At 49.1% G+C, this 25,703-nt stretch overlaps 1 protein-coding gene across 5 annotated transcripts in view; it reads left to right on the forward strand.

Annotated features, from left to right (window-relative positions):
• LOC147459513 (serine/threonine protein kinase HRR25-like) overlaps positions 1-24,635 on the forward strand; it is a 77,727-nt gene extending 53,092 nt beyond the window's left edge. For 2 of the 5 annotated variants that reach the window (XM_086510775.1, XM_086510774.1), the window contains exon 7: positions 23,790-24,586. In XM_086510775.1, the coding sequence (XP_086366901.1) occupies positions 23,790-23,829 (40 nt within the window). In that variant the 3' untranslated portion in view covers positions 23,830-24,586. Of the gene's footprint in view, positions 1-23,580; positions 23,646-23,789 lie in introns of all 5 variants that reach the window. The other 3 variants (XM_086510773.1, XM_086510772.1, XM_086510776.1) reach the window with 3 other exon arrangements.
• Positions 24,636-25,703: the final 1,068 nt, after the last annotated feature.

Here is a 25,703-nt window from a genome sequence, read left to right on the forward strand (position 1 = left end):
TCTTTAATACCAAAAGCATCATACTTTGCAAATGTATATCAAAAACTTGAACCACCAAAAGCCACCAACGGTGATAAGGACAAGGAACACTTGCAAAAGCTTGAAGTCGGACATATGCCCGCCAATTGATATAATCTGGCACTAAGGCAATGGGTAAACAGAAGGGAGAGTGTAGTTGATGACGTAGGTGATGGATAAGAGACAATTGCCATCTGCAAGAGATTGTTTGAGGGTAGCTTGTGTCATTTTGAGGTCCCGAGTACAACTAGATGCTCCCCACACCGTAGTCTAAGTCGTCCAGAGGTTATCAAACATCATCGCAAACAAATTTAATCAGCTCCCAAACAAAGTCAAAAAGGTTCAAACAAGATTCGATCTAGTTCAATTGTCAAGCAGTATCCTCAAACAGTATTCAAAATCTCAGTTAAAATTAGATAAGTGGTTCTTCTCGTTGCTTTTTCATCTCCCCCGCTTGTAACTTCCAGTTCCTCCATCCTGCTACTTGTTTGCTACGAAAAAGACCCATACTTTTGACACATGCTGTTGAAACCCAAATTTGTTGCTGAAACTCCTAATTTTTCAAAACTAGTTGGCTTCAAAATCCGTTCGCATCCATGTTTAGAGCTCGTTGAGAGGATCATCTTTGTCTTTGCCCTCGTACCCAAATTCTCAACTGTTGAAGAGATTTTTAGAGGCCTTTGCAACACAGAAAAGTGTCTAAAAGCATGTTTTTAGAGCTTTTCAGTGCAAAAAAGAACTCGTGTTTCTTCATCTCCTCCTTTTGATGTTGTTTCTTCTTCATCAAACTCCATAGCTTGCTAATGTAGGTTCATGTAGGACCGGTTTGCTTGTCAGAAGAGCAAACGATCGACGCTTTGATACCAGTGTGTTAACGGAAGGGCACCTAGGGTTGTCATGGTACAATCATATGGTAAAATAAGGTACGGTTACATAAGGTAAAGTACGGTGTATTACCAATTTTTTTTTTTTTTTTCCGAGAAAAAGATCCTTCTATTAGTTAATGAAAACTGCCCATAGGGCTACAACCACCTCTGCAAGAGAGGGCTACAACAAGCATGATGGGGAGACTCTCCCAATGAAAAAACAGCATATATACAATGAGGCTAAATCAAGAGATGGGAGGAGGGAAGAGCCACATAGGTGGACAGTAGTGCCATTTGAGCACCCCCTGGACTATGGTGTAGAAAGGCCCAGGGCGCCAGAGTCGAAGGAAAGCCTCGCGGTGCTCCCGCATGCGGTCGGAGCTGCCCTGTAGTCCCTCAAGCTGTCCTCTGAGAGTATGGATCAGCTCTAGCCAAAAGTCACGAACAGTCTCTGTTGGTGGCACAGGGCGAGCCTCAAAGATGCGGAAATAGCGGGCCCGCCAGATGAACCAAAGTGTCAGGCCACTGATGAGCTCCCAACACTCCTCTCTCTCACTGCACCACTCCTGTTGAGTAATCTCTGTAGCAGGCTGGAGTGTAGGACGTCCCCCTTGCATCACTATCATCCTGTTGGTGGAAGATAGCTCAAACTGAAGTGCCGGGTCCGTGAGGGTGGACCAAGCCACTGCCCCCCAAGTGTACTGTCGAGCCGTGGAGAGAGCAGGCATCAGCCGAAGAACTCGTAGCCACACCTGCTGGGCCGAGGGACAGTCCCAAAGACAGTGACGCTGACTCTCCACCAAATGGTCACAAGTTGCACATGTGGCCGAGAGACCACTATGCACTAGCCAGCTCCCTACTGCTGTGGCTCTATGTGCGACCAGCCACTGAAACAAGGTGACTCGCCTCGGCTGTCTGGAGTCCCACAACCTCTCCCAAAAGTCTGCCAAGAACTCGACTGTGAGACCCTCCTCCTGCCAATGACGTGCTGCAGCGAGGAGGGCCTCTCTGTGTGCTGCTAGTATATGCCCTCCAAGCCGAACAGTGTACTGAAAGAAGGGGACTCCTGGGTGGTCTGCAGAAGAGAAGGGGTCCCTCCATAGCCACTCACCAGGATCCCACTGTACTCGTGCCAGTGGACAGCACTCCCAAGCCCAAAGCCTCCAGTGTCCAGTCTCAAGAGCTGCTGGGTCAGGGTCTATGATGCAAGTCCTTCCACAGATGCCCACAACTCGGATCCTCTGAAAACAACACTCTGCTACCTGCGGGGCCTCTACTGCAACTCGCTGTAATCGTCCCCCACCCTGAAGCTCGAAGAACAGGGCTGGGACAGTCTCTGAGCAAGCCCTGACTGAAATGAGAACCTCCAGTCGTGTGAAGGCTCCCATCCACCGGGGTGCTACTGGCTCGAGAGGCGTGAGCCACTCAGCTGGAACTGACTCTGAGATGTCCTGACACATGCTCTGCACCCCTCTCATGCCCTGCAGCTAGAAACCCTGTACCTCTCTGACAAACCTGTGAACTCTAGCCAGTCACCTAGAGAGCGCGCTGGACCTGTTGCCATGGGACCCCAGGAAACATGAGGTCGACTACCAACCAAGTGGCCTCTCTGAGTGCTAACCATGGGGTTCCAGACGAGGGGTTGCCGTAGGCGCTCCTCCGTGCACATCGGCTGTCCCTGCTCCAGGCCATGCCGTAGGAGCTCCCAAGAACGAAGCAAACTCACAGCGAAATGGTCCTCCAGTCTCCTGGTCAAACCAACTCGGCGCATCGCTGTAAAGATCCATCTGGTCGAAGGTTGCCAAGGGCCTCCTGACTGAGGCACCCTGGCACGAAGCCTCTGCAACAAGAACTCCTTCCAGGGCTCCTCACTTGGAAGAAGTCCTCTGACTATGAACTTCCCTAGAAGGGCTCTGCTCTGCTGTGCTGGATCAATGATCCCAAGCCCTCTCTGAGAACAAGGAATCGTGATGACCGACCAAGCCACCTTGGCTCGGGCCATCTGAGTGTCACGTCCTGACCAAAGGAAGTTCCTGATCAACCTCTCTACTTGGCTGATACAAGAACTCGAGAAGATTCAGCAGGAGGTGATGTACCACATAGTCGCCAACAGCACCTGGTTGGCAACTACTACTCTACCAGCCAGCAACAGACGTGCTGAGCTCCAATGTAACAGCTTTCTCCTGATGGACAGGAGAAGAGGAGTAATCTGCTGCTCGGGAGACAAGTCCAAACCAACCTGACAACCCAAGTAACGAACTGCAGTCCCTGGGGGAATCCACCTGAAACCCTCTCCTGGCATCCAATCTGGCATAGGAGCACTACCAACCGAGAAAGCCGCTGTCTTTCTCCAGTTGATCAGTGCGCCCGATGCACAACAGAAGGTCTCCAGAGCCTGCTCACATCTGTGAAGATTGGCCTCCTGGCCATCTAAGTACAAGGCTGAGTCATCGGCAAACTCAGCGTCTAGTCACTCCTCTCCCCGAATAGGGAGTGCTAAGCCCCGAAGACCAACCTGCTGTGACACCAAAAATTTGCTCATCGCCTCTGCATAGAACAGAAAGAGAAAGGGGGCAAGAGGACAGTCCTGTCTGACCGAGCGTGTGAGCATGAAGCACTCACCTCTCCCCCCTGCCAAAAGCACCTGACTGTGAGCTTGCCTGTACAAAGCTGACACCCCTCTGATCCAAGCATCTGAGAAGCCCATCCTGCGAAGAGTGCCCTCTAGAAAGTCCCAGTCAACTCGGTCGTAGGCCTTCTCAAAATCGAGAAGAAGAATCACAAGGTCCTCACCACGGAGCCGTGCCAGGGCCGAAGACTCCCAAAAAGTAAAGATGTTGTCAAGGATACTGCGTTCCTTGACAAAACCTGTCTGAGTCCCATGTATAAGGCCCTCTAAAAGTGGCTGAATCCTCAAACTCAAAGCCTTGGCAAAAATTTTGTAGGCTGAGTTGAGGATGGTGATGGGGCGCCACTGTCAAATCTCATCCAAGGAGCCACCCTCCTTGGGAATGAGGTAGATCAGGCCCTCACTCATGCTGTCAGGCATCACTCTTGTGTGCAAAATGTACTGAAAGCACTACAAAGATCTGGGCCAAGCAGGTCCCAGTACTCCAAGAAAAAGCTGGGAGTCAACCCATCCTCACCTGGACAGCTACCACGAGGGAGGGCCTTCAGAGCTGTGTGCAGCTCCTCAAGCTGAAGTGGCATCTCTAGTCTCTGGCGCATCTCCTCTGTCACAAGACATGGGATCTGTGCCCAAACTTGCTCTCTGCATGCATCCTGCCGCTCTGATTGAGGCTCAGCCGACAGTAACTCACGGTAAAAGTCAGTAGCGACTGCATGCATATCCTTGGGCTCACAAGCAACTGACCCATCGGGCCTCCTCAACTGACTGACCTTGGCATGCGAATGCTGAGGCCCCATTGTCTCAAAAAAAGCACCAGTCACTCTGTCACCCACCTGAGTCCATTGAGATGCCTGTCGGTGGAAGGCAAACTCATGACGCCTCTCCTCTGTGCTAGCAAGCTCCTGTCGAGCCTACTGTAACTGGTCCTCCAACCATGGACTGTCTGGATGTTGCTCCTGCATCCTCTGCAGTGAAGCAATGCCCCGTCTGAGACGCTGCTCCGCCTCTCTCGCTGTAGCCCGGCGAGCCAGAGACTCCTGAAGAAAAAAGTGGCTAAGCTGAGCTAGGCCTGAGGCCACTCTGTCTGCAGGTGAATCCTGTCTGTCCATACCCTCTGTCCAGAGAGCCTCTACCCTCTCTCTGAGTGCTGAGTCCAACAAGACCCTCTCTGCGATGCGGAGCATCGTACTCCCACTCCTCTGCCTGTCTGCCACTGTGAGGATCACTGGTGCATGGTCCGAGAAGGAAGTCCCTGCCAGGATGCCCACTGAACCCCCCAAGTCACGGAAGTGGTCACTAGTGTAGAAGCGATCTATCCGCGATAGATTCACTCCTCCCACTCTGCGGTCCGATCTAGAGAAGGCAAGACTGTCTAGGGGCCTCACAAAACCTGAGTGCTGCCATGTATCCGAGACCCTCAAAGTCATACAAAACCTCTCCCAAGCTGCCAACTCGACTCCATGCACAGTAGCATGGCTGCCACCAATCTTGTTAGAAGGGTCCTCCAACATGTTGAAGTCCCCTCCTATACACCAATGATCGGCCTGCGGCAAAGACTCAACAATCTGTGACCAAAACTCTGCACGAGCACTTGCCACATTGGGCGCATAGATGTTCAAGAAGCCCACAAGGCCACCCTGAACCTGCATAGTAATCCACTGAGCCCTGCCTGGCACAATAATCCCTCTGCCTACAATGGCCTGCTGCAATGAGTCCGCAATAGTCATACATACCCCTCCCTGGATGCCTCCAGGTCCAAAAGCAGCTGACCAAAAGGTATCATACCGTCCACGCAAAATCTGACCACAGCGCCGAATGCGGCTCTCACACAGATGGTGCTCCTGAAGCATAAGGAGATCAATCTCTCCTCCTACAAGGCAACGCTGAAGCTCCTGACGCAATCGGCCCCGCTGTCGCTAAAACTGGGGCCCACCTGGTCCCTGCACGTTGCATGAGACGATCCTCATGGGGAGCGAGAGAGAACAGATGCTGCCGCAGCAGCAAGACGGGCTATCTTCGAGGCAAGGTTGGATGGGGAGTAATCTGCATCCGAGCGTCCTCTAGATACGCGTGACTGCAGTGAGTGCCTAGCCCAAGCCCAAGCAGAGCGAGCCGTACGTAACGCAACCTCCTCTGTCCAGGAGTCCTCATGAATGTATACATAGCAAGGCAAACAGTGCGTATCAGCAAAGAAGTACACCACAATGTGCCTACATCCTGCTGAGTTTGGGGGTGTCACCGCAAACTTGGCCAATGGCCACGAAGTCTACAGCATATCTGTAACTCCAAGTTCTCCCATGTGGTGAGAGAACTCTAAGACTTGTGTATGCAACCATCCCACCAGTGAGTCAAGGGACCACTTTGTCTCAGTCCTACCACAGAGGGGGAAGGAGAAACCAATTGCTGAGTCCAGGGCCTCTGTCCCCCTAGCGGCGAGGAACAAAACATGGACCTTGAAACAGGCTGCCTCATGGTCTGCTGCGGAGTCGCCGAGAAAACGAGCGAACCCGTAGTCGAAGAAGTCCCAGCGGCGTTTGATGTCAATGCTCGTCAGCCCACGAGGGATGGCTGCAAGGGAGGATGTCTGAATCTGCAGAGGGGGCCGCAAGAAGGGCTGACCCTCTCGCGCTAGGCGACTCGTGGCAAAGGCGTTGCCAAGAGATCTCCTAGCCGCCGGAGAGGGACCAGTCGCCTGAGCCGACTGAGGAACTGGAGCAGGAGGAGGAGACGGAGCTGGGGAGAGTGGAGGAGAAGAGGGGCGGGATGGGGCGACAGAGGTAGAGGGGCGGGGTGGAGAGGCGACGGGAGCAGAAGGCAGGGAGGATGAGGCAAAGGGAGGGAACTTTGGGGGGGGAGCGGCTGTCGAGGGAGAAGCGGAGGTGGAGGCTGGCGTAGGGATCTCCTCCTGCTCAAGAGGACCAAAACGGTTCCCCGTGGGAACCCACTGCTGCTGAGTAGGCACCTGAGGGCCACTCTGAGTGCCAGGCTGACGCTGTGGCCCCTGGCGTCGGCGGCCACGGGCCTGCTGCCACCCCTCCTCCGCTGGAGCCCCAGGCTCGGAGGGTGGCTCTGCATCTGTACGCTGTGCCGTTGGTTGTGGTTGCGGGCCAGCCCTGGCAGGCTGGGGCTGAGGCTGTGGTGCAGGTGGCGGCCTCCTCCGTGGACAGGCCCTCGCTAGATGGCCCATCTGGTGCAAAATGAAGCACTGGTTACGGAGGCCCGAGTACTCTACACTCTGTCGAAACCAACCCCCACTCACCCGAGGTAGAAGGATAACCTTCGGGAGCGTGTGGGTATCTTTGACCAAAACTCGAACTGAGGGAACGCCAGTCGCCTTGGGAGCTACTGATGCTGCCGTGCGAGGTGTCTCCAGGACAGTCCCAATGGCGGAACCGATCCTGGAAAGAAGTGGTAGGTACTCCCTCCGTAAACCCGGAAAGCAGACTGAGATGGGGATGTCTGCCTCCTCTACTAGAACATCCGAAGCTGGGTCAAAACCATGTCGCCACTGTCGAAAGTGGGCACGTGAGGCTCGGATGGCCAGTGGACTCATAGCTATGACCTTGGACGCCATCTCTGAGGACTCAAACTCGATCTGATAGTAACCCCGTCCGAGAATCTGGACATCCAAAATCTTTCCCACCTCTGCGAGAAGGCGGGTCTAGAGAAGGTATCGCAGCTCTCCTCTGCTAGGTCGGGTGTCGAGAATCTTGCAAATGACCGAGGTCGCCTGCAATCGCTCTACCTCGGCGGCAAGGCTCGCTTACTCTGTAGGCGAGAGAGCAAGTCGAATGGTGGGCTCAGTGGGGTCGGGCGAGGGGGCTTCCGGGGAGTCCCTCTGTGGCGAAGCTGGAGCCTCCATCTGTGTCTACTGCTGTGGCGTAAGAAGAGGACGACCGGAGGGTGCTGCAAAAGGGCGCGCCAACACTGCTCCAAGGAGTTGAAACAGATGTCGAAAGTGCCGAATCTGCAAGGAGTAACCAAGGCGGAGGGCCCAAACTGATGGGTGAACGGGCCGAGTTGGGGGGGGGGGGGGGGGGGGGGGGGGGGGGGGGGGGTGGGATATAAAGCGGGTTGGGGCTGAGTGCTGAGGGCGTGCGGCGGCAGCAGGGGCTGAGGGCGGGCGGACTGGCTGGAACAGGGCAACGGGGGCTGAGGGCAGGCAGGAGGGAACGGGTGAGCGGGGGGCAGCGGGGGCTGAGGGCAGCGCGAGGGAGGGCAGCAGGCAGCACGCGAGGGGGGGGGGGGAGGCGATGGCGCAGCGGGAGTGTACAACAGCAGCGAGCAAGCGCGTCCTCTCGCTAGTACTTGGGCTATACTCGGTGTATTACCATTTATATCATACGGTTTAGTTAAGTAGTGTGTATTTAAAAAAACTGTGAAAGATTAATTGATGTTGTACGGTATGTTGTATCTTACGGTTGTAGAGTATGGTGTATTTGTATGATATGGGCATTCGTACGGCGTACGAAAACTTCCATAAGGGCACCATGTGCCAACTAAAATGAACAAACTACAACAGACTTTTAGCCCTTCAAAACAACTGGATGGAGAGAGAGAGAGAGAGAGAGAGAGAGAGAGAGAGAGAGAGAGAGAGAGAGAGAGAGAGAGAGAGAGAGAGAGGATCCACACAGTAGACACGGAGTGGCGGAGTTCCACTCCCAGAGCACTCGCCTCAAAACCCCGGCGCCCCTTTTGGTGTTTCTTTTATATTGCCTCACAAAGATACGACTGTCAGGGGACTCGATCTCTGCTTTCGCATGTGCCAGAATGCTAGAGTGAGTCCTCAAGGCTCATATATAGAGGCCCTTGGTTTGAAAGCAACTATAGGGAAAAGCCTTAGATCCCCAAAAGCTTCCTGATGGAAAGGCTAGCGCAAGAAAGCTGTTCTACGATTTGCGGTTGTACGTACAATGCCACGTCAACCGCCTTCGTAATTTGCGGGCGTCCATACAGGTTGTCACGTAAGCAATTTCTACGGTTTGAGTTTGTACGACCAATGTGTCCATAGTAGGGGTCCTTTAAGCGCCCTAGCTCCCTAGGGGTTGTGCCACATTACCTACTTGTGAGAGCCAGGCAAGTAGAGATGGCGGGGCCTCCTTAGGACATGAGTGCAAGGCCAACTGAATCATTGGCCTGTTGTGCGTTGACAAAGACAACGCCAAGAAGTGGCCTAGCACTCGTTGCCTCTCTCTCTCTCTCTCTCTCTCTCTCTCTCTCTCTCTCTCTCTCTCTCTCTCTCTCTCTCTCTCTCTCTCTCATAGTCACAAGAGACGCATCAAGGTTGAAGGGACGGGGCTCAAATGGATTTTTAGTGTAAAAAAGAGGACGGGACGGCAAGTGGAGACGGGAAGCCCAAAAATGGGCGTCCCCTGTGACTATGCTCTCTCTCTCTCTCTCTCTCTCTCTCTCTCTCTCTCTCTGTGTGTGTGTGTGTGCAAAAAGTGGGGCTTGTGACCCTTTGCATTACATAAAAGTCGACCAAAGGTCAATATACTAGAAATGTGGCAAAAACCCTAAAAAGATATCTTATGAGATCATGGGATAAAATATCTATACAATTAGAGCCTAGAGGATACATCAAAGGATAGGATACTGTAATCAATAAGTGGTAAAGAAGCTATTCATGTTAGTATGATTTAAAAAGGTACAACCTGTACTGCTGCCTAGGCTTGCTGTTGCCTTCACCCACCTCCCCTGCGCACGCACTGCAACCCCCTCTCTCGCCATCGCTCTCCCCCCCCCAAGCCTCCCTTCGCGCTGCCCTGCCTTGCCCAACCCACTGCATGCTTTCAGCCCAGCGTGTCACACGCCTCAGCCCGCCTGCCCCAGCCTCGCGTTCCTGCTAGCATTCACACCCCCCCCCCCCCCCCTTCCCACTTCTCAGCTCACAGGCAGTTGTCTTCTCAGCTTTTTGGGAGTTTCGCGTCACCTTCGCCCTTCTCGATTCAGCAGTAGACATAGAATGACGGCTTCTACTCCACCTCAAAGGGACTCTACAGAAGTCCCCTTGCCCGACACCGCGGAGCCGACCCTTCGACTTGCTCTTTCGCCAGAAGAGCAAGCGAGCCTGATGGCCGAAGTGGAACGTTTGCAAGCCACTTCGGTTATCTGCAAGATCATAGGCACTCCACCCACTCGGGGCGAGGTTCGGGATCTACTTCAGGCCCGTCTTCTCTCCGATGTGGGCAAGATCATTGATGTCGAGATCCTTGGGAGAGGGTACTACCAGATAGAGTTCGAGTCTTCAGAGATGACGGCCAAGGTGATTTCGATGAGCCGGCATCCAAGCAGCTCGAGCCTACTTCAGACGATGGCATCATGGTTTTGACCCCTTTACAGATGTGCTTGAGGAGGAGGCATACTTGCCGATCTCAGTCTGTTTCCCAGGCCTGAGACGAGAGTACCTCCCTCTCCTCCCCAGGATTGGTTCCATGTTCGGGACAGTTCTGGAGTCTCCGCGAACTGCAGCTTCAGTTGTGGCCAAGGCTGCAGGTTTACCTACTATGCGGGTTCTTGTTCGAGACACACATTCCCTCCCCAAGGTGGTACTGCTGCCTCGGGTGAGTGGGGGATGGATCAGATACAGTGTGGAGTATTCGGGTCTCCCAAATCAGTTTCATTTGCAGATAGATGGGCCATTTGGCAAAGGCCTGTCCTTGTAGGAGACCTCGATCCATAGCGCAGGCGCAGTCTCCCAAGGCTGAGCATGTCCAGCAGCGAGATACACAGAAGGCACAGGCTGGTACCTCGACTGAGATCAACGATCAAACAATTGATGGTTGGCAGCAGGTGCCTGGCCGCCGCCGACAGGGGTAGGCTCGCCCCACTGTTCCCCTTGGTGGCCGACCTTCTGCAGCTCAGCAGTACTGGGTTCCGACTGGGAACCGTTTTGACCGCCTTCAACATGACCCGCTTGAGGAGGCCCCGTCCACTTCAGTTCCTCCAGCTCCACCTGCTCCTCTCTCAGACGTTGCCGCTCCGCCTCCTCCGCCTCCTCCCCCTCCCCCACCTCCACCCCCGCCTCTCGTCCCTCCTCTCCCCGGTGGGACCCACAGCCTCATCTCCCGACGCCTCCTCCACTCCTTCTCAGACGCAAGGGACTGGACAGGCGTCTGCCGCGAGGCGACCTCTTGGTAGTGCTTTTGCTACGAGCCGTGTGTCTCGAGAGAGATAGCCCCACCTGAGGCCACCTTTTTTGGTGCAGACTTCTCCTTTTGCAGCAGTCCCTAGAGGTTTGACTAGCTTTGACATTCGCAGACACTGGGACTTCTTCGACTACAACTTCACACGGTTCCTGAGTGACTCTTCTCCTGACCTGGAGGAGGCTTGCTTTCGAGTCAACGTCCTCGTTCTTGCAGCTAGAGGCATTGAGGCTTTGGACACAGCGGTGGGTTTCTCCTTTCTGCTGTGTGGTAGGGGTCCCACAGAGTGAACCCTGCACACAGTCCTTAATTGGCTCTAGATTCAGGCTACTGAGTTCTCACACCACACAGGGGACTTAGGGGTGATAGATCTGGTACAGACACTTTGGCCTCTTGCCAAGTTCAGCGTGACGCCTTCGGATGTAGTGGGTTGCAGGCACATTGTGGTGCATTTGTTTGCTGACACCTAGAGCCCTCCTTGTTATGTATTTGTACATGAGGATTCTTGGATAGAGGATGTAGCCCTTCGGGTTGCGCGCTCGGCTTGGGCTTGGGTGAGACAGTCACTCCTTTCGCGCTTGTCTAGAGGTCGTCCGGATACGGATTACTCCCCATCCAAATCGGCCTCAAAGATAGCGAAGTTGGTTGTTGTTGCAGCATCTGTTTTCTCTCACTGACTCCATGAGGATCATCTCATGGAATGTGTAGAAATTAGGAGAGCCCCAGTTTCAGCGTTAGAGGGATCAGCTGCGTCAGGAGCTTCAGAGATGCCTTGTGGGTGGTGAGATTGACATTCTTATGCTACAGGAGCATCATCTTTGTGAGAGCCGCACTAGACGATGTGGTCAGATTTTGGGTGGTCGTTATGAGACGTTTTGGTCAGCTGTATTTGGACCTGGAGGCATCCAGAGAGGGGTATGTATGGCTATTGCGGATTCTTTGCAGCAGGCCATTGCGGGCAGAGCGATTATTGTGCCAGGCAGGGTTGAGTGGATTACTATGCAGGTTCAGGGTTGCCTTATGGGCTTCCTGAACATGTATGCACCCAATGTGGCGAGTGCACGTGCAGAGTTTTGGTCTCGTATTGTAGAGTCTCTATCGCAGGTAGAGCAATGGTGCATTCGGGGTGACTTCAACATGTTGGAGGACCCCTCTGTTTGGATTGGAGGTAGCCATACTTTTGTGCATGGAGTTGAGTTGGCAGCTTGGGAGAGGTTATGTATGACTGTGGGTTTCAGATGTGTGGCATCATTCTAGCTTTGTGAGGCCCCCAGACAGCCTGGCCTTCTCTCCTTTGGACGGCCAAGTGGGAGGAGTGAATCTATCTCGGATAGATCACTTCTACACTAGTGACCACTTCTGTGACATGGGTGGGGGATGGGCCGCCACCAGTCGAGTCTCATCCAAGGAGCCATCCTCCTTGGGAATGAGGTAAATCAAACCCTCACTCATGCTGTCAGGCATCTCTCCTGTGTGTAGGATGTACTCAAAAGCATTGCAGAGATCTGAGCCAAGCAAGTCCCAGTACTCTAAGAAAAAGCTGGGAGTCAAACCACATCCTCACCTAGACAGCTACCACGAGGAAGTGCTCTTAGGGCCGCGTGGAGCTCCTCTAGCTGAAGGGGCAGCTCAAGCCTTTGGCGCATCTCCTCAGTCACAAGACAAGGCATCTGTGCCCAAACCTGCTCTCTGCATGCATCCTGACACTCTGAGTGAGGCTCTGCTGATGGTAGGTCACAATAAAAGTCAATAGCAACTACACGCATGTCCTCTGGCTCTGAAGCAACTGACCCGTCAAGCCTCCTCAACTGGTTGACCCTGGCATGTGTATGTCGGGGTCCCACTGTCTCAAAGAAAGCCCCTGTCACTCTGTCACCCACCTGGGTCCAGTGAGATGTCTGTTGATGGAAAGCAAACTCATGGCGTCTCTCCTCTGTGCTGGCAAGCTCCTGGCGAGCCTGCTGCAATTGCTCCTCCAACCAAGGACTATTTGGATGTTGCTCCTTATCCTTTGCAAGGAAGCAACACCCCGTCGGAGACGCTCCTTCTAGTTTGAGGATTCAACCACTTCTAGAGAGCATTATACATGGGACACAGACATGTTTTGTCAAGGGGCGAGTATCCTTGACAACATCTTTATGTTTTGGGAGGCATCTGCCCTCGCACGCCTTCATGGTGAGGATTTGGTGATACTTCTTCTCGATTTTGAGAATGCCTACGATAGAGTTGACTGGGACTCTTTGGAGGGCACTCTGCGTAGGATGGGCTTCTCAGATGCTTGGATCAGAGGTTTGTCAGCTCTTTACAGACGGGCACACAGTCAGGTACTTTTGGCAGGTGGTAGAGGAGATTGCTTCATGCTCACACGTTCGGTCAGAAGGGGTGCCCTCTTGCCCCCTTCCTCTTTCTGTTCTATGTTGAGGCGATGAGCAGATTTTTGGTTTCACACCAGGTTCGTCTACGTGGCTTAGCGCCTATTTGGGGCGACGAGCTACTAGATGCTGAGTTTGCAGACGACTCAGCTTTGTACTTGGAGGGCCAGGAGGCCAAGCTTCACAGGTGTGAGCAAGCTCTTGAGACCTTTTGTTGTGCATCAGGTGCACTGATCAATTGGAGAACGACAGTGGCTTTCTCGGTTGGTAGTGCTCCTACACCTGATTGGCTGCCAGGTGAGGATCTCAGATGGATTCCCCTAGGGACTGTAGTTCGATACTTGGGCTGTCAGGTTGGTTTGGACTTCTCTCCTGAGCAGTAGATTGCTCCCCTCCTCCTGTCCATTAGGAGGAAGCTGTTACATTGGAGCTCCGAACGACTTTCTCTAGCAGATAGAGTTGTAGTGGCCAACTAAGTGTTGTTGGCTACTATGTGGTACATCACATCTTGTTGGTTTTTTTTGAATTCCTGCATCAGCCAGGTAGAGAGGCTGATCAGGAATTTTCTTTGGTCAGGGCGCGACACTGAGATAGCCCACGCCAAAGTGGCCTGGCTGGTCATCATCACTCTTCCTTCTTCTTAGGGGGGTTTGGGGATCATAGACCCAACATAGCAAAGTAGAGCCCTTCTTGGGAAGTTTGTTGTCAGAGGATTGCTTCTAGGGGAGGAGCCCTGGAAGGAGTTTTTGCTTCAACGGCTTAGTGCTATAGTGCCTTAGGCTGGAGGCCCTTGCAGACCTTCGACCAGATGGATTTTCACAGAGATGCGTAGAGTTGCGAATAGACTGGAGGACCATTTTGTTGTGAGTCTGCTCCGCTCCTGGGAGGAGTTGAGGAGAGAGGCCTGGAGCAGCACCAACCTACTTGTACGGAGGAGCGTCTGCGACAGCCCCTTGTTTGGAATCCCATAATTAGCACTCAAAGGTCAGTCAGGGACTGGTCGGGCCAGTTAGCACTGAATTCTGATGAGTATAGAAGCATGTGCCCGCCAAATGAAATCTGGGCCACTCGGAAAGTCACTTACAACTTTATAAGTGAGTGGGAACTAGGGAATTAACTCAAAGGGGCAAACTGGACACTTGGCAGGAGGAGGTTAATCTGTAGGACACCTCAGCAAGAGGAGGCGCCCAATTTGAGTGAGGGGCTGATTTTTGATCACAAGTGACCTATAGTGTGTGTGTGTGAGTAGTGGGTGCAGGTCTACAGCTTTAATGGAAAGCTTGCCTTCTCCTCTGTATCATGTAGCGCGATGATTTGCTCTCGTGCATCTTTCTCTCCCCTTTGGCACATATGGGGTAATGCCCCACTAGATGGGCTACTCAGATGAACATGTACAGTTCTGGGGGTTTATGCGCGTTTGCCAAGGCAAGAGCCTTCTGAACAGGAACCGGATTAGCTAATTGCTAATCCCCCACAGGTACGCATAGTTCCATCGCGAAAGATTGCGAGTTTGGAGAGTTTTCTCGCATGAAAACTCGTCCAATTCACAGGGGAACTGTCCCATTGCGTGCGGGAGCCCTTGGGACACGTGTAGGCGTGTTCGCTCCGCTAAAAACGATCCGAAACAGCGAATTACAGCCTGCTGTGTTTTTCTGCAGGTTTAGGGTTTCGCACCTAAACTGCAAGGGAACCCCGGGGGAGCCTCGTGAGAACCTTGGGATGCGTGTACAGGCTTTTGGGCACCCGGCAGTGAAAAACAGAGAATTACAGCGCGCTGAATTTCTGTGACAGCTCACTAGAAAGCTTCGAGATAGCGAGGGAATCCGTCCTAGACGTTATGCTTTTGACCTACAAGGATTTTTGCACCGTTATGTTGCCGAAATCCGGTCGAAAACCTGCGTTTTCAGCCCTCTCCAGGTTTGGACAGCTTTGTGAAAGCTTGTGCTAAGTGGTCGGATCGTCTACCTTAATTTGAATAAAGAAATACCGAAAGGGGCGCCAGTCTTTGGGGCCTACAGGGTGTCCGTCTCGTGTGCGCAGTGACATTCTAGTCGCTGGACGCAACTGTGTTCTCTTCCCTTCTCAGTGCTCTGTGTAAAGTTAACAGGTAATTGAAATAGTATCGCCGTCTACGTTGTATAGGCTGGTTATATGGTTCCATCGACGGGATAGTCACTTTTTCTTCAAAAAGTGCAGCGTGGATTGTTGTGGGTGAAAGCAACACAGAGCTTGTCGTTATGGCAGAGAAGAGAGACCAAGTAGCTGAAGAGGGATCTTCCTCACATGGCACAGAGAAAATTCCTTCAACTCTTCAAGAAGAGGACAGGTTGTTTAGAACTCAACTGCGTTGCTGCATGGACATGTTTCAGCAGTTGGCTAACAACCCAAGGATGTAGGAGTTCTTACAGGCTCCGACACGGGTTTTCAGCCTCCTACACAGGGCATGACTGAGCCGTTGCAGGAAAAGGAGATTTTTAATGCGCAGAGGACTCATGATGCTCGAGGGAAAGCCCATGTGGTTGAGCAACTAGCGGTGTCGAATGATCCAAAGCAACTTGCTTTAGCTGGACAGGAACCGTTTGTGAATGGTCAAGGGAGTAATGAACACGCTATGCATTAGGCCCTTCCATTACCTAATACTTATCCTGGTTATTTTGGAGGTGGTTCAGTGTTTCAAGCTATGGCTGGACCTTCCACAGGTTATATGCCAGGGAATGTGTTCGGGACAATGCAAACAGGCATGGATAACCCTTTGTACGTTGTCAGGCATTTTTTGGATGAGTACAAAAGCCATAAATGATGCCAAAAAACTTGCTCACCACCCTCATGTATATATATGTGCATAGTGCTTCCAGCTTTGAAAGTGTCCGTGTAAAAAACCCTGTACAAAGGCTTGGTTTTGGTCAAGCGGTTGGTTGAGTTTTGGGTTGGTCGAGCTTTCAAAAAATAGTTTTTAATGAGCATTTCTAGCCGTGCTTAATAGCTTGCAAATCAGACTCCGACATTATGAGTTACATGCACTTGAAGTGGAGGTTTTTTCACTTAAAAAGTGGCGACGGATGCACGTGGGAAGACGGCAAGTGGGCCGACTTGATGGTTTTTTTTAGCAATGGCATGTTTAAGAATTTCTGGAGTTAGTCGAGGTAATAAGTTCCAAGTCGTGCTTTACTGCGCTATATTTGGAGGTCGGGGTCACCCGTTACGCCTCCGAGAAAATGGCTCAGTTTGGGGACAAAACAGAAATTTCAGGTTTGGACATGGGGAAGATGGGGAAGTTGGGGAGAGCATGCCATGTGGCAATGGACTAAACCCGCATGTGGGGGGTTGAGGGGAAAGTGGAGGGTATATATACTAGAAGAGGACTACTCTATGGTGTACCAAATGGTAAAAGAATGCACTCAAGGCCTTGCAAGGGGGGCTCGTGGGCATTTTGGGGAGCTTGGGGCGCCATCTTGAGTTCCCACCAGCCTGGCCAGGCACCTGGACAAAAGTTTTGGTCCCCTGGACACTTTCCCCACCTCCCCCTTGGTCAAAATCACCGACATGGAGCTTTCCTTTCTCAAAAAGGGCCAAAAATAGCCCAATTAAAAGGGGAAATGAGAGAGAAAGATGACGGCTGAGAAAAGGAAGAAGACTCCACTTAAATAAAGTGGAAAATGCCCCCATTATTTTAGCTGTATTTCCTGCACATCCCTTTTGCTTACAGAGACTTGTTTTTTGGAGCTTTTGAGAGACCTTCCATCTTCAAAAGCTTGTAACTTTCTCGTCGGTTATCAGAATCAAGCATATGGATGCTCTACGGAGATCCTCACGACACAAGCTTCATCTTCATGGTCTCGGTTTTCTTAAATTTTAGCCATGGTTTGAGTTAGAGCTGCTTCTCGCCCATCTTCACAGGTGTTCGACTTTGGTGTTTTCTACCGTCATACAGAGTTTCTTTCCAACGGTGTGACTCGTGCAGAGCTATAGAGGCACTTGTTTTCCTTGTCGTTTGCACGCTAACAACGTGAACATGGGTGTCCAACCAGGTTTTCAGGGTGCCTATGACCAGTTTCGAGTACCTGGAACACAATTTAGTATGGCTAGTTTTTCGTAGCCATACGTACAAAATGCAGTATGACAGGTAAAACAGTTGATGCGAGTGCTGGAATGAACAATCATGGAGCACCACTGTTACAGGCTCCTGTTTATGATAATGTTGCTCCTTTGAGTCAGCTTAAGGATTACAAGGAAGGTGGGCAAGGAGTGAAGTTTGAAACTTTCAGAGGAACTGAGGATCAATTGAAGGCTTTGACCTTCATACAGCAGTTCGATGCAGCTTATGCTGGAGGAAACTTCACGGAATCTTCAAAGATACACAAGGCTGCCACTTTCTTGAAAGGGAATGCGCTTCAATGGTGGACCGCATTGTTGAACCAGCGTCAAGCCCCAACAACGTGGGTCCAATTCAAACAGCTTTTTGCGCCTGCATGGTTGACAAACACTTTTGAAGTGGATGTGATGACAGAATGGCACGAGTTTTATGCTAAACAGTGTGCGAATCTAGAAGAGTACAATAAACAGTTTTGGGCCGCACTGTTGCCAGTCACCTCTTACAGATTTGTGCCATTGTCAGAACAGATTGAGAAGTACTGTTGCGGATTGCCCAAGAAAATCAGGGACTACTGCACAAAGACTACTGTCATGAATATGTTTCAGTTGATAGAGAATGCAAGAGTGGCCAACAATCTGTTGAAGGGAGATTCCGATGGATTTAATAGCCATAAGAAAGGGTCCCATGGCAAACAGTTTTCAGCCAAGGGCAATGTTGCAGCAAAGCCTTGTGAGCCTCCCACAAAGAAGCCCTCCACGTGAAGAAGTTGATACGTCCAAGAAGCAGTCTAAATCTTCTTCGGGACGAGGACAAGGACAAAAAGGGCATTTTTCTGGCAAAACTTTTGAAAAAGGAAAGCTCTTAGGGAGGCCAAGAAATGCTACATTTGTGAACAGGAAGGACATTTTGCAAATGAATGCCCACAGAAGAAGTCACAGGATAAGGATGACAAGTCAGACCATAAAGGGAAGAAGCCAAAGCCAAGTGCAGGACTTGTTCCAGATTTGGTTGGAGGCCAGCCAAACACAGATGTCACAGAGCTGTGCAGAGCTTGGGGCAAAGTTAGAGACCAGATAGTGCTGGTTTTCTTTGATCCAGGAGCCCGTGCAAATTTCATATCACCAGAATTGGCATCAAAGTTGGGCATTCGTGCAGAGGAGATGGGTATGACAGGGGAAGCAAGTTTGGCATGCCCAGGTCATTCAGAGCTTGTTACTCCCATTTTGGGAAAGCTTCGTCTGTACATTCAGAGCTATGTGGATGCGGAAGAATTTCATATTATGCCACTTGAGGGCTGTGATGTGTTACTGGGTATCCCATGGTGTTACAGGTTACATGCTATGGTGGATACTTACAACAAAAAGATTACCCTTGTACATAGAGGAAAGACTCATGTCCTTGATGTAAAGCTTAAAGGCGAGTCTGTTCCAGTTGTTTCTGCTTCTGCTATTTCATCTGTAATAAAGAATCATCTTTCTGCGTACTTGATCTTTGCAAAAGAAGTACCTCAAGTTGTATCTAATTTGTCTACCTTAGATAAAGACAGGTCAACTTTTTTGAGTGGTTTCAGTGATTGTTTTTCGGACTCTTTGCCAGGGGAGTTACCAGAGACCTGAGGATCATACCATAGATCTTGTGCCAGGTTCTAGTCCACCGAATAGACCACCATACAGGGTTAGTGCAGCCCAGTAGAAAGAGATTATGAGTCAAGTCAACGAGCTTTTAGAGAAGGGGCTGATTCAGCCCAGTTCATCCCCTTTTTGTTCGCCTGTACTCTCAGTGCAGAAGAATGATGGTTCATGGCACATGTGCATTGACTATCGTGCCTTGAATAAGAATACCATCAAGAACAGGTTCCCCATACCGAGGATAGATGACATTCTTGATCGGCTTGTGGGAGCGTCATTGTTTACAAGGATAGACCTAAAGAGTGGTTACCATCAGATACGCATTAGGCCAAAAGATGTCCATAAGACTGCGTTCAGGACAACATTTGGTCTTTATGAGTTTCTTGTCATGCCATTTGGTCTCACAAATGCTCCTGCCACGTTTAATAGAATGATGGACATAATTTTTAGACCACATAGAAACTTCGTGGGAACCTTCTTTTATGACATGATTGTCTACTCGAAGTCTGAAGAGGAGCATAGGGATCACTTGACTACAGTTTTCAATGAGTTACGTAACAACAGGCTACTCATTAATGCGAAGAAGAGTGAATTCTTTTGCCAAGAGATTCACTTCCTTGGGCACATTGTTTCAAAGGATGGGGTACGCATGGATCCCACTAAAGTGGAAGCAATTAGGTCATGGCCAGACTTGAAGTGCGTACATGACATTTGAAGCTTTCTAGGCTTATGTTCCTAGTACAGGAGATTTTGCTGAGATTGCTTCTCCACTCCATGCACTGCAAGGAAAAGGAGTTACTTTCAAGTGGACAGCCAAAGCAATTTTAGCGTTCAAACACTTGAAAGAGAAGCTGACTTCAGACCCGGTAATCATTTTTCTAGATCTTTCGAAACTTTTTGTGGTTTAGTGTGATGCGTGTGGCCATAGTCTTGGTGCAATTCTAATGCAGAATGGCCGAGTAGTCGCATATGAGAGCATAATTCTTTTGAAGACTGAAAGGAACTTGCAAGTCTATGAGAAAGAATTGCTGGCAGTAATTCATGCTCTCACTAGTTGGAAACACTATCTGCTAGGGGCTGATTTTGTTGTCCAAACAGATCATCAAACCTTGCGATATTTTCTCAGACAGACGAAGTTGTCTGAGAAGCACATGCGATGGGCAAACATCTTGTCAATGTTCCATTTTCAGATTGTGCATGTGCAAGGGAAAAAGAACGTGGTGGCTGATGCGTTGTCACGAAAGCCCCTAATTTCAGCAGTGTCAATTCCGTACCATTGTGAACTAGACGAAATGAAGACACAATATGTTGAAGATTCAGATTTTGCAAGGATTTATGACCAACTTGTTGATGGGCAACATCATGAGCACTATATGCCTAAGAATGACTTTCTCATGATGCATGGAAAGTTATGCGTTACTAAACAGTTATGGCCAAAGATTTTGATGGAAAGTCACGCTCCACCTTATGCTGGGCATCGTGGAATTGATGCAACAGTAAAAGGGGTTGAGGAATTCTTCTATTGGCCAGCTTTGCGTCAAGATGTTGACACATTTGTAATGCTTAGTATGCCAACAAGTCAAATTTGACAGACAAAAGCAACCGGGATTGTTGCAGCCATTGCCGATCCCTGATAGGCCATGGGAAAGCATAGCAATGGACTTTATCTTTGATCTTCCAAGGACGCAAACAGGCAATGATGGGATTTGGACTATCATTTGTAGGTTCAGTAAGCAGGCCCATTTCATTCCTGTGAGGAAGAAGATAAAGCAAGAACACATGGTCAAGATATTCATGAGCAATATCTTTAAATATCACGGGATACCTCAGTCAATTGTCAATGACAGAGATCCACGTATGACGAGTCTTTTCTGGAAGGCATTGTTTGAGAACATGGGCACTACGCTAAAGTTCTCTTCTTCGTTTCATCCGCAAACTGATGGATAGTCAGAAGAGGCAAATTCTACTGTCCTAGACCTGCTCAAATGTTATGTGTGAGAGCACAAGGCAACTTGGGAACACCATCTTCCATTGGTTGAATATGCTTACAATAACACTGTGCATACGTCAACAGGTAAGGCACCATTTGAGATAGTGGAAGGAGGAAAGAAAGTCCCGCCCATTTTGTAGACTAAGGACAAGAGTTTTGAGGCAGACAGGTATGTGCAAGGTATGGATGAAACATACAGGAAGATAAAGATTGCTCTTGAGAAGACTCAGGCTAAGCAAAAGAAAGCTGTTGATCGTCACCGCCCTGAACCTGTATTTTCACTTGGTGATTGGGTGCTTTTGCGTTTGAAAAAGCTAGGTTAAGGAAAAGGAAAGGCAAGGAACGTTTGTTTCCTAATCTCAGTATGCGATATTATGGTCCTTTTCAGATTTCAGAAAAGATCAGCGATGTAGCTTACAAGTTGAAGCTACCAGAAGGCTGGAAAATACATAATGCTTTTCATGTCAGCCTTCTAAGACCCTTTGTTGGTGATGTGCCAGAGAATATACTTGATGAGGAACAACCCGAAGTGGAAGAATTGGATGAAATCCTTATTCCTGAACAGATATTGGCACATAAAGAAAAAGGTTAGAGGAAAGGTTGCAAGACGCTATTTGGTGAAGTTCAAGAACTATCCATCGTTGGATGCCAAATGGATGGAAGAGTTTGAATTGGTTGATTCACCTCAGCTATTGCAATTGTATCTTGAAGCCTTTCAGATGGAACCGACAGTGACTTGATGTAGCCTTTTCTGGAGCAAGGCAAGAGCATGGTTCATGATGCTCAAGAGAGTAGTTAAGCAATTGTATCTACTCTTTCCATACAGAATTTAGCTAGAGAAGTTTGTGCTTGAGAGTACACTAGAAGACTTCTATGCTTGATATATGTGTCGTAGCCAGGTTGGTGGGATTGTTTAACGCCACATTTCCGGAAGCATGTATATCTTGGATTCCCATCATAGAATATGTGTGATATCAAGAGATACCGCATGTATTATTGGCATGCAAGCGAGGTCGCTCGCAGTATTTCAAGGGTGGGGTGTGTCACCAGGAGGTGTATTTTTCCTGTTGCCTTCAATAAATAAGTACTAGACATTTTTATTTATTTTTATTTTTACTTGTTTCCCCGGGACCCTTGAAAAGGTGCTAGTGGACATTGCATGGCCAGTGTGAAATGGCCGCGGCCGAATAGGTTTTTCACATTAGGAGTCTGGGTCGGTCAGTCTGGGATTGGTCGGGCCAGTTAGCACTGAATTCTAATGAGTATGGAAGCGTGTGCCCGACAAATGAAATCTGGGCCACTCGAAAAGTCACTTACAACTTTATAAGTGAGTGGGAACTAGGGAATTAACTCAAAGAGGCAAACTGGACACTTGGCAGGAGGGGGTTAATCTGTAGGACACCTCAGCAAGAGGAGGCGCCCAATTTGAGTGAGGGGCTGATTTTTTATCACAAGTGACCTACAGTGTGTATGTGAGTAGTGGGTACTGGTCTACAGCTTTAATGGAAAGCTTACCTTCTCCTCTGTCTCATGTAGCGCGATGATTTGCTCTCGTGCATCTCTCTCTCCCCTTTGGCACATATGGTAATGCCCCACTAGATGGGCTACTCAGATGAACATGTACAGTTCTGGGGGTTTATGTGCGTTTGCCAAGGCAAGAGCCTTCTGAACAGGAACCGGATTAGCTAATTGCTAATCCCCCACAGGTACACATAGTTCCATCGCGAAAGATTGCGAGTTTGGAGAGTTTTCTCGCGTGAAAACTTGTCCAATTCACAGGGGAACTGTCCCATTGCGTGCGGGAGCCCTTGGGACATGCGTAGGCGTGTTCGTTCTGCTAAAAACGATCCGAAACAGCGAATTACAGTCTGCTGTGTTTTTCTGCAGGTTTAGGGTTTTGCACCTAAACTGCAAGGGAACCCTGGGGGAGCCTCGTGAGAGCCTTGGGATGCGTGTACAGGCTTTTGGGCACCCGGCAGTGAAAAACAGAGAATTACAGCCCGCTGAATTTCTGTGACAGCTCACCAGAAAGCTTCCAGATAGCGAGGGAATCCGTCCTAGACAGGTGCTTTTGACCTACAGGGGTTTTTGCGTTGTTATGCTGCTGAAATCCGGTCGAAAACCTGCGTTTTCAGCCCTCGCCAGGTTTGGACAGCTTTGTGAAAGCTTGTGCTAAGTGGTCGGATCGTCTACCTTAATTTGAATAAAGAAATACCGAAAGGGGCGTCAGTCTTTGGGGCCTACAGGGTGTCGGTCTCGTGTGAGCAGTGACATTCTAGTCGCTGGACGCAACTGTGTTCTCTTCCCTTCGCGGTGCTCTGTGTAAAGTTAACCGGTAATTGAAATAGTACCGCCCTCTACGTTGTATAGGCCGGTTATAGGCGGGGTTGCACACACACACACACAGAGAGAGAGAGAGAGAGAGAGAGAGAGAGAGAGAGAGAGAGAGAGAGAGAGAGAGAGAGAGAGAGAGAGAGAGAGAGAGAGAGATGAAATGAAATGAAATGTAATATTAACGTCTTCAAGAGGCCAAAATGACCTATGAGTCCAAACGGTTACAGAGAGAGAGAGAGAGATCCTTTTGCAGGAAATCTGCAAGTCTCATCCAGTAGAGCTTGCAACCTATCTGCACTATTGCCGATCATTACGTTTTGTTGATAAACCAAACTACACTTATGCTAGGGAGCTCTTTCGCGAGTTGTTCAGTCAACAAGGTAGCTCTGTGTTCAGCGTCACAAACTTGAAATGGATAGCGACATTAAATTAAGCTGTTTCTATTGCTTTACAAAGAAGTCAACATGACTACTGAGATAACATGATTCTTTTGTTGAATATGTAGGATATCAATTTGATTATGTTTTTGATTGGACCTTGTTAAAATAGTCTAAGCTTGAAAAAAACAAGGTAACAAATCTTGTTGTGGTAGGTTCACATGCGTTGACGTGATCTAGCTGATAATAATTATTTTTGTAGTTAGAAGATCATGTTTGTGCTGTGGTTATCTGAAAATGAGCAAGCGGCACTGACATCATAGCTTATGTTGTTCAGGCATCTTATTACTTGTAAATGTGGATGGTCGACGTGTTAAGGGGAGTCTAAGGACCATCTGAAAGATCAGAATGAGAAGTTATAAGGACCATGTGAAAGATCAAAATAAGAATTTAACGATGGCGTTCATATTCACGAAATATACAAGGAAAAGCTAAGAGATCGCTATAAACTATGAGAAAGCCCATAAGACATGGTTTTTGAAGCTACAATCTGACAAGGATGGTGCTTTGGTCATCAAGCAGTTACCTTTACTGAGAATTGAGAGAGGCAAGCTGTTCGAGCTACAGATGTTATTAGTTGGATGTCTCTTGGGGGAGTTGTTCTCTCCATTTGTGCAACACAACCCTACAGTGAAAGTATCCTTTTCAACCGAATCGGCAAGTTTGCCCAATGATAGGTTCAACTTCCGCTTGTGATACTTCATCCACAATAATTCATGTATTCACAAGTTTTGTCACATGCACTCAATTGTGAACATGTGAAGCAGAACAAGTTTGGTCTTTTTATATGGCATAAGCAAAGCTAACAGATCTCTGCTTTAATCTTGATAAAAGACCATCCACAGCATCTCAAGTTATAATTGCTCACCTAACAGGAACGTTTCTCTAGAAACAAACAAATCAGTGGAAAAATGCAACTCTTGTCCATAGGCTTATAAGGTGTGTAACTGAGAGAATAGATGGGGCATGGTGTAATGTGGTAGTCTTCAGCTTCACAATGCTAAAAAATCTGAATGCAGGAAAACTCCCAGAATACATGCTATCTAGTCTTCCCTTAAAGATTGTTATTGGCAACATTACGGCCCTCTCTTCTAAATTTTGCTGCATTTTTCAATCAGTGTGGCAGAATTTGTTCAACATTAAATACACAATTGTCAATGCATGATTCAAAAAAGGAAGTTTATTTTGAGCCTTTTCTTTTTCATAGCGCAAAGTGCTTTTCTTATCTAATCAGAATTTGTGTTCTGTACGTGGCAATGACTCAGAAACATTTGAAGGACCTATTTTATTCGAGAATGGAGGCTCTAATGGAATGCCATTGTCGATCTCTAGTGTTCATTTTTATGTCATAAAGGGTTTCCCTTATTATTAGCATGACAATAGGGACATGATAGCTTCAAAAGGTGTGCTATGCATAGACCTTGGAGAGCTCTATCATCTTAATAATTCCAAAGGTGGAGTTTTAGAGCACATGTCAGTTGGCCTATTCAACTTTCCTTTGAAAGCGAATCCGGGCCCTTTTTGGAGTCATACACATATATGCCTTTCTTGTGGAAACTGCTTGACTCCCCTTGTTGCATAATCCACATTTCAGTTTTGGTCAACTTTGATCGTGTAACCACCATATTTTGAAAAGCATGAAGAGGCCTCCTTTTTCATTCCTTAATGTGCTGGGTAGGGTAAAATACTAGAGTTACAGACAGCATCATTGAGACTTTAGAAATTCCTCCTTCTAGCGGGTAGTTGTTGCTGATTGTCTTCAGGAGGTGGCTGTCGAACTACTGCTTGTGATCTGTTCCTTGCACAGACGCTTGACCCATACTTGCTGAGGGTACTTGATCTGCTCCTTGCATTGGTACTTGACCCACACCTTGAGCAGGTACTTCATATGCTATGTGGTTGGACACTTGACCTATACCTTCTATGGGCGTTGGTGCTTGCCTAGGTGTGAAGTCGAACCAGTCCTCTGCAGGTGGAAGATTACTTTCCCATTGTGCTGCTGCTTGTGAAAATATTTGATCTCTTTCTGAAAGACATGGTTGATCTGTGTCTTGCATGAGCATCGGTTCTTGTTTCAGAGGTTCCGGTTTTTGCTTTGGTACATGATGTGTTCCGGTGTATCGTGCTCCTGGTTGTAAAGACATTTGTTGTTCATGTTGCAGCTGTGCCAGTTCTTGCGTTGGTGCATCAT

This window comes from Adiantum capillus-veneris, chromosome 4 (genome assembly GCF_014529385.1).
Source record: "Adiantum capillus-veneris isolate H3 chromosome 4, ASM1452938v2, whole genome shotgun sequence".
Classification (NCBI taxonomy): domain Eukaryota; kingdom Viridiplantae; phylum Streptophyta; class Polypodiopsida; order Polypodiales; family Pteridaceae; genus Adiantum; species Adiantum capillus-veneris.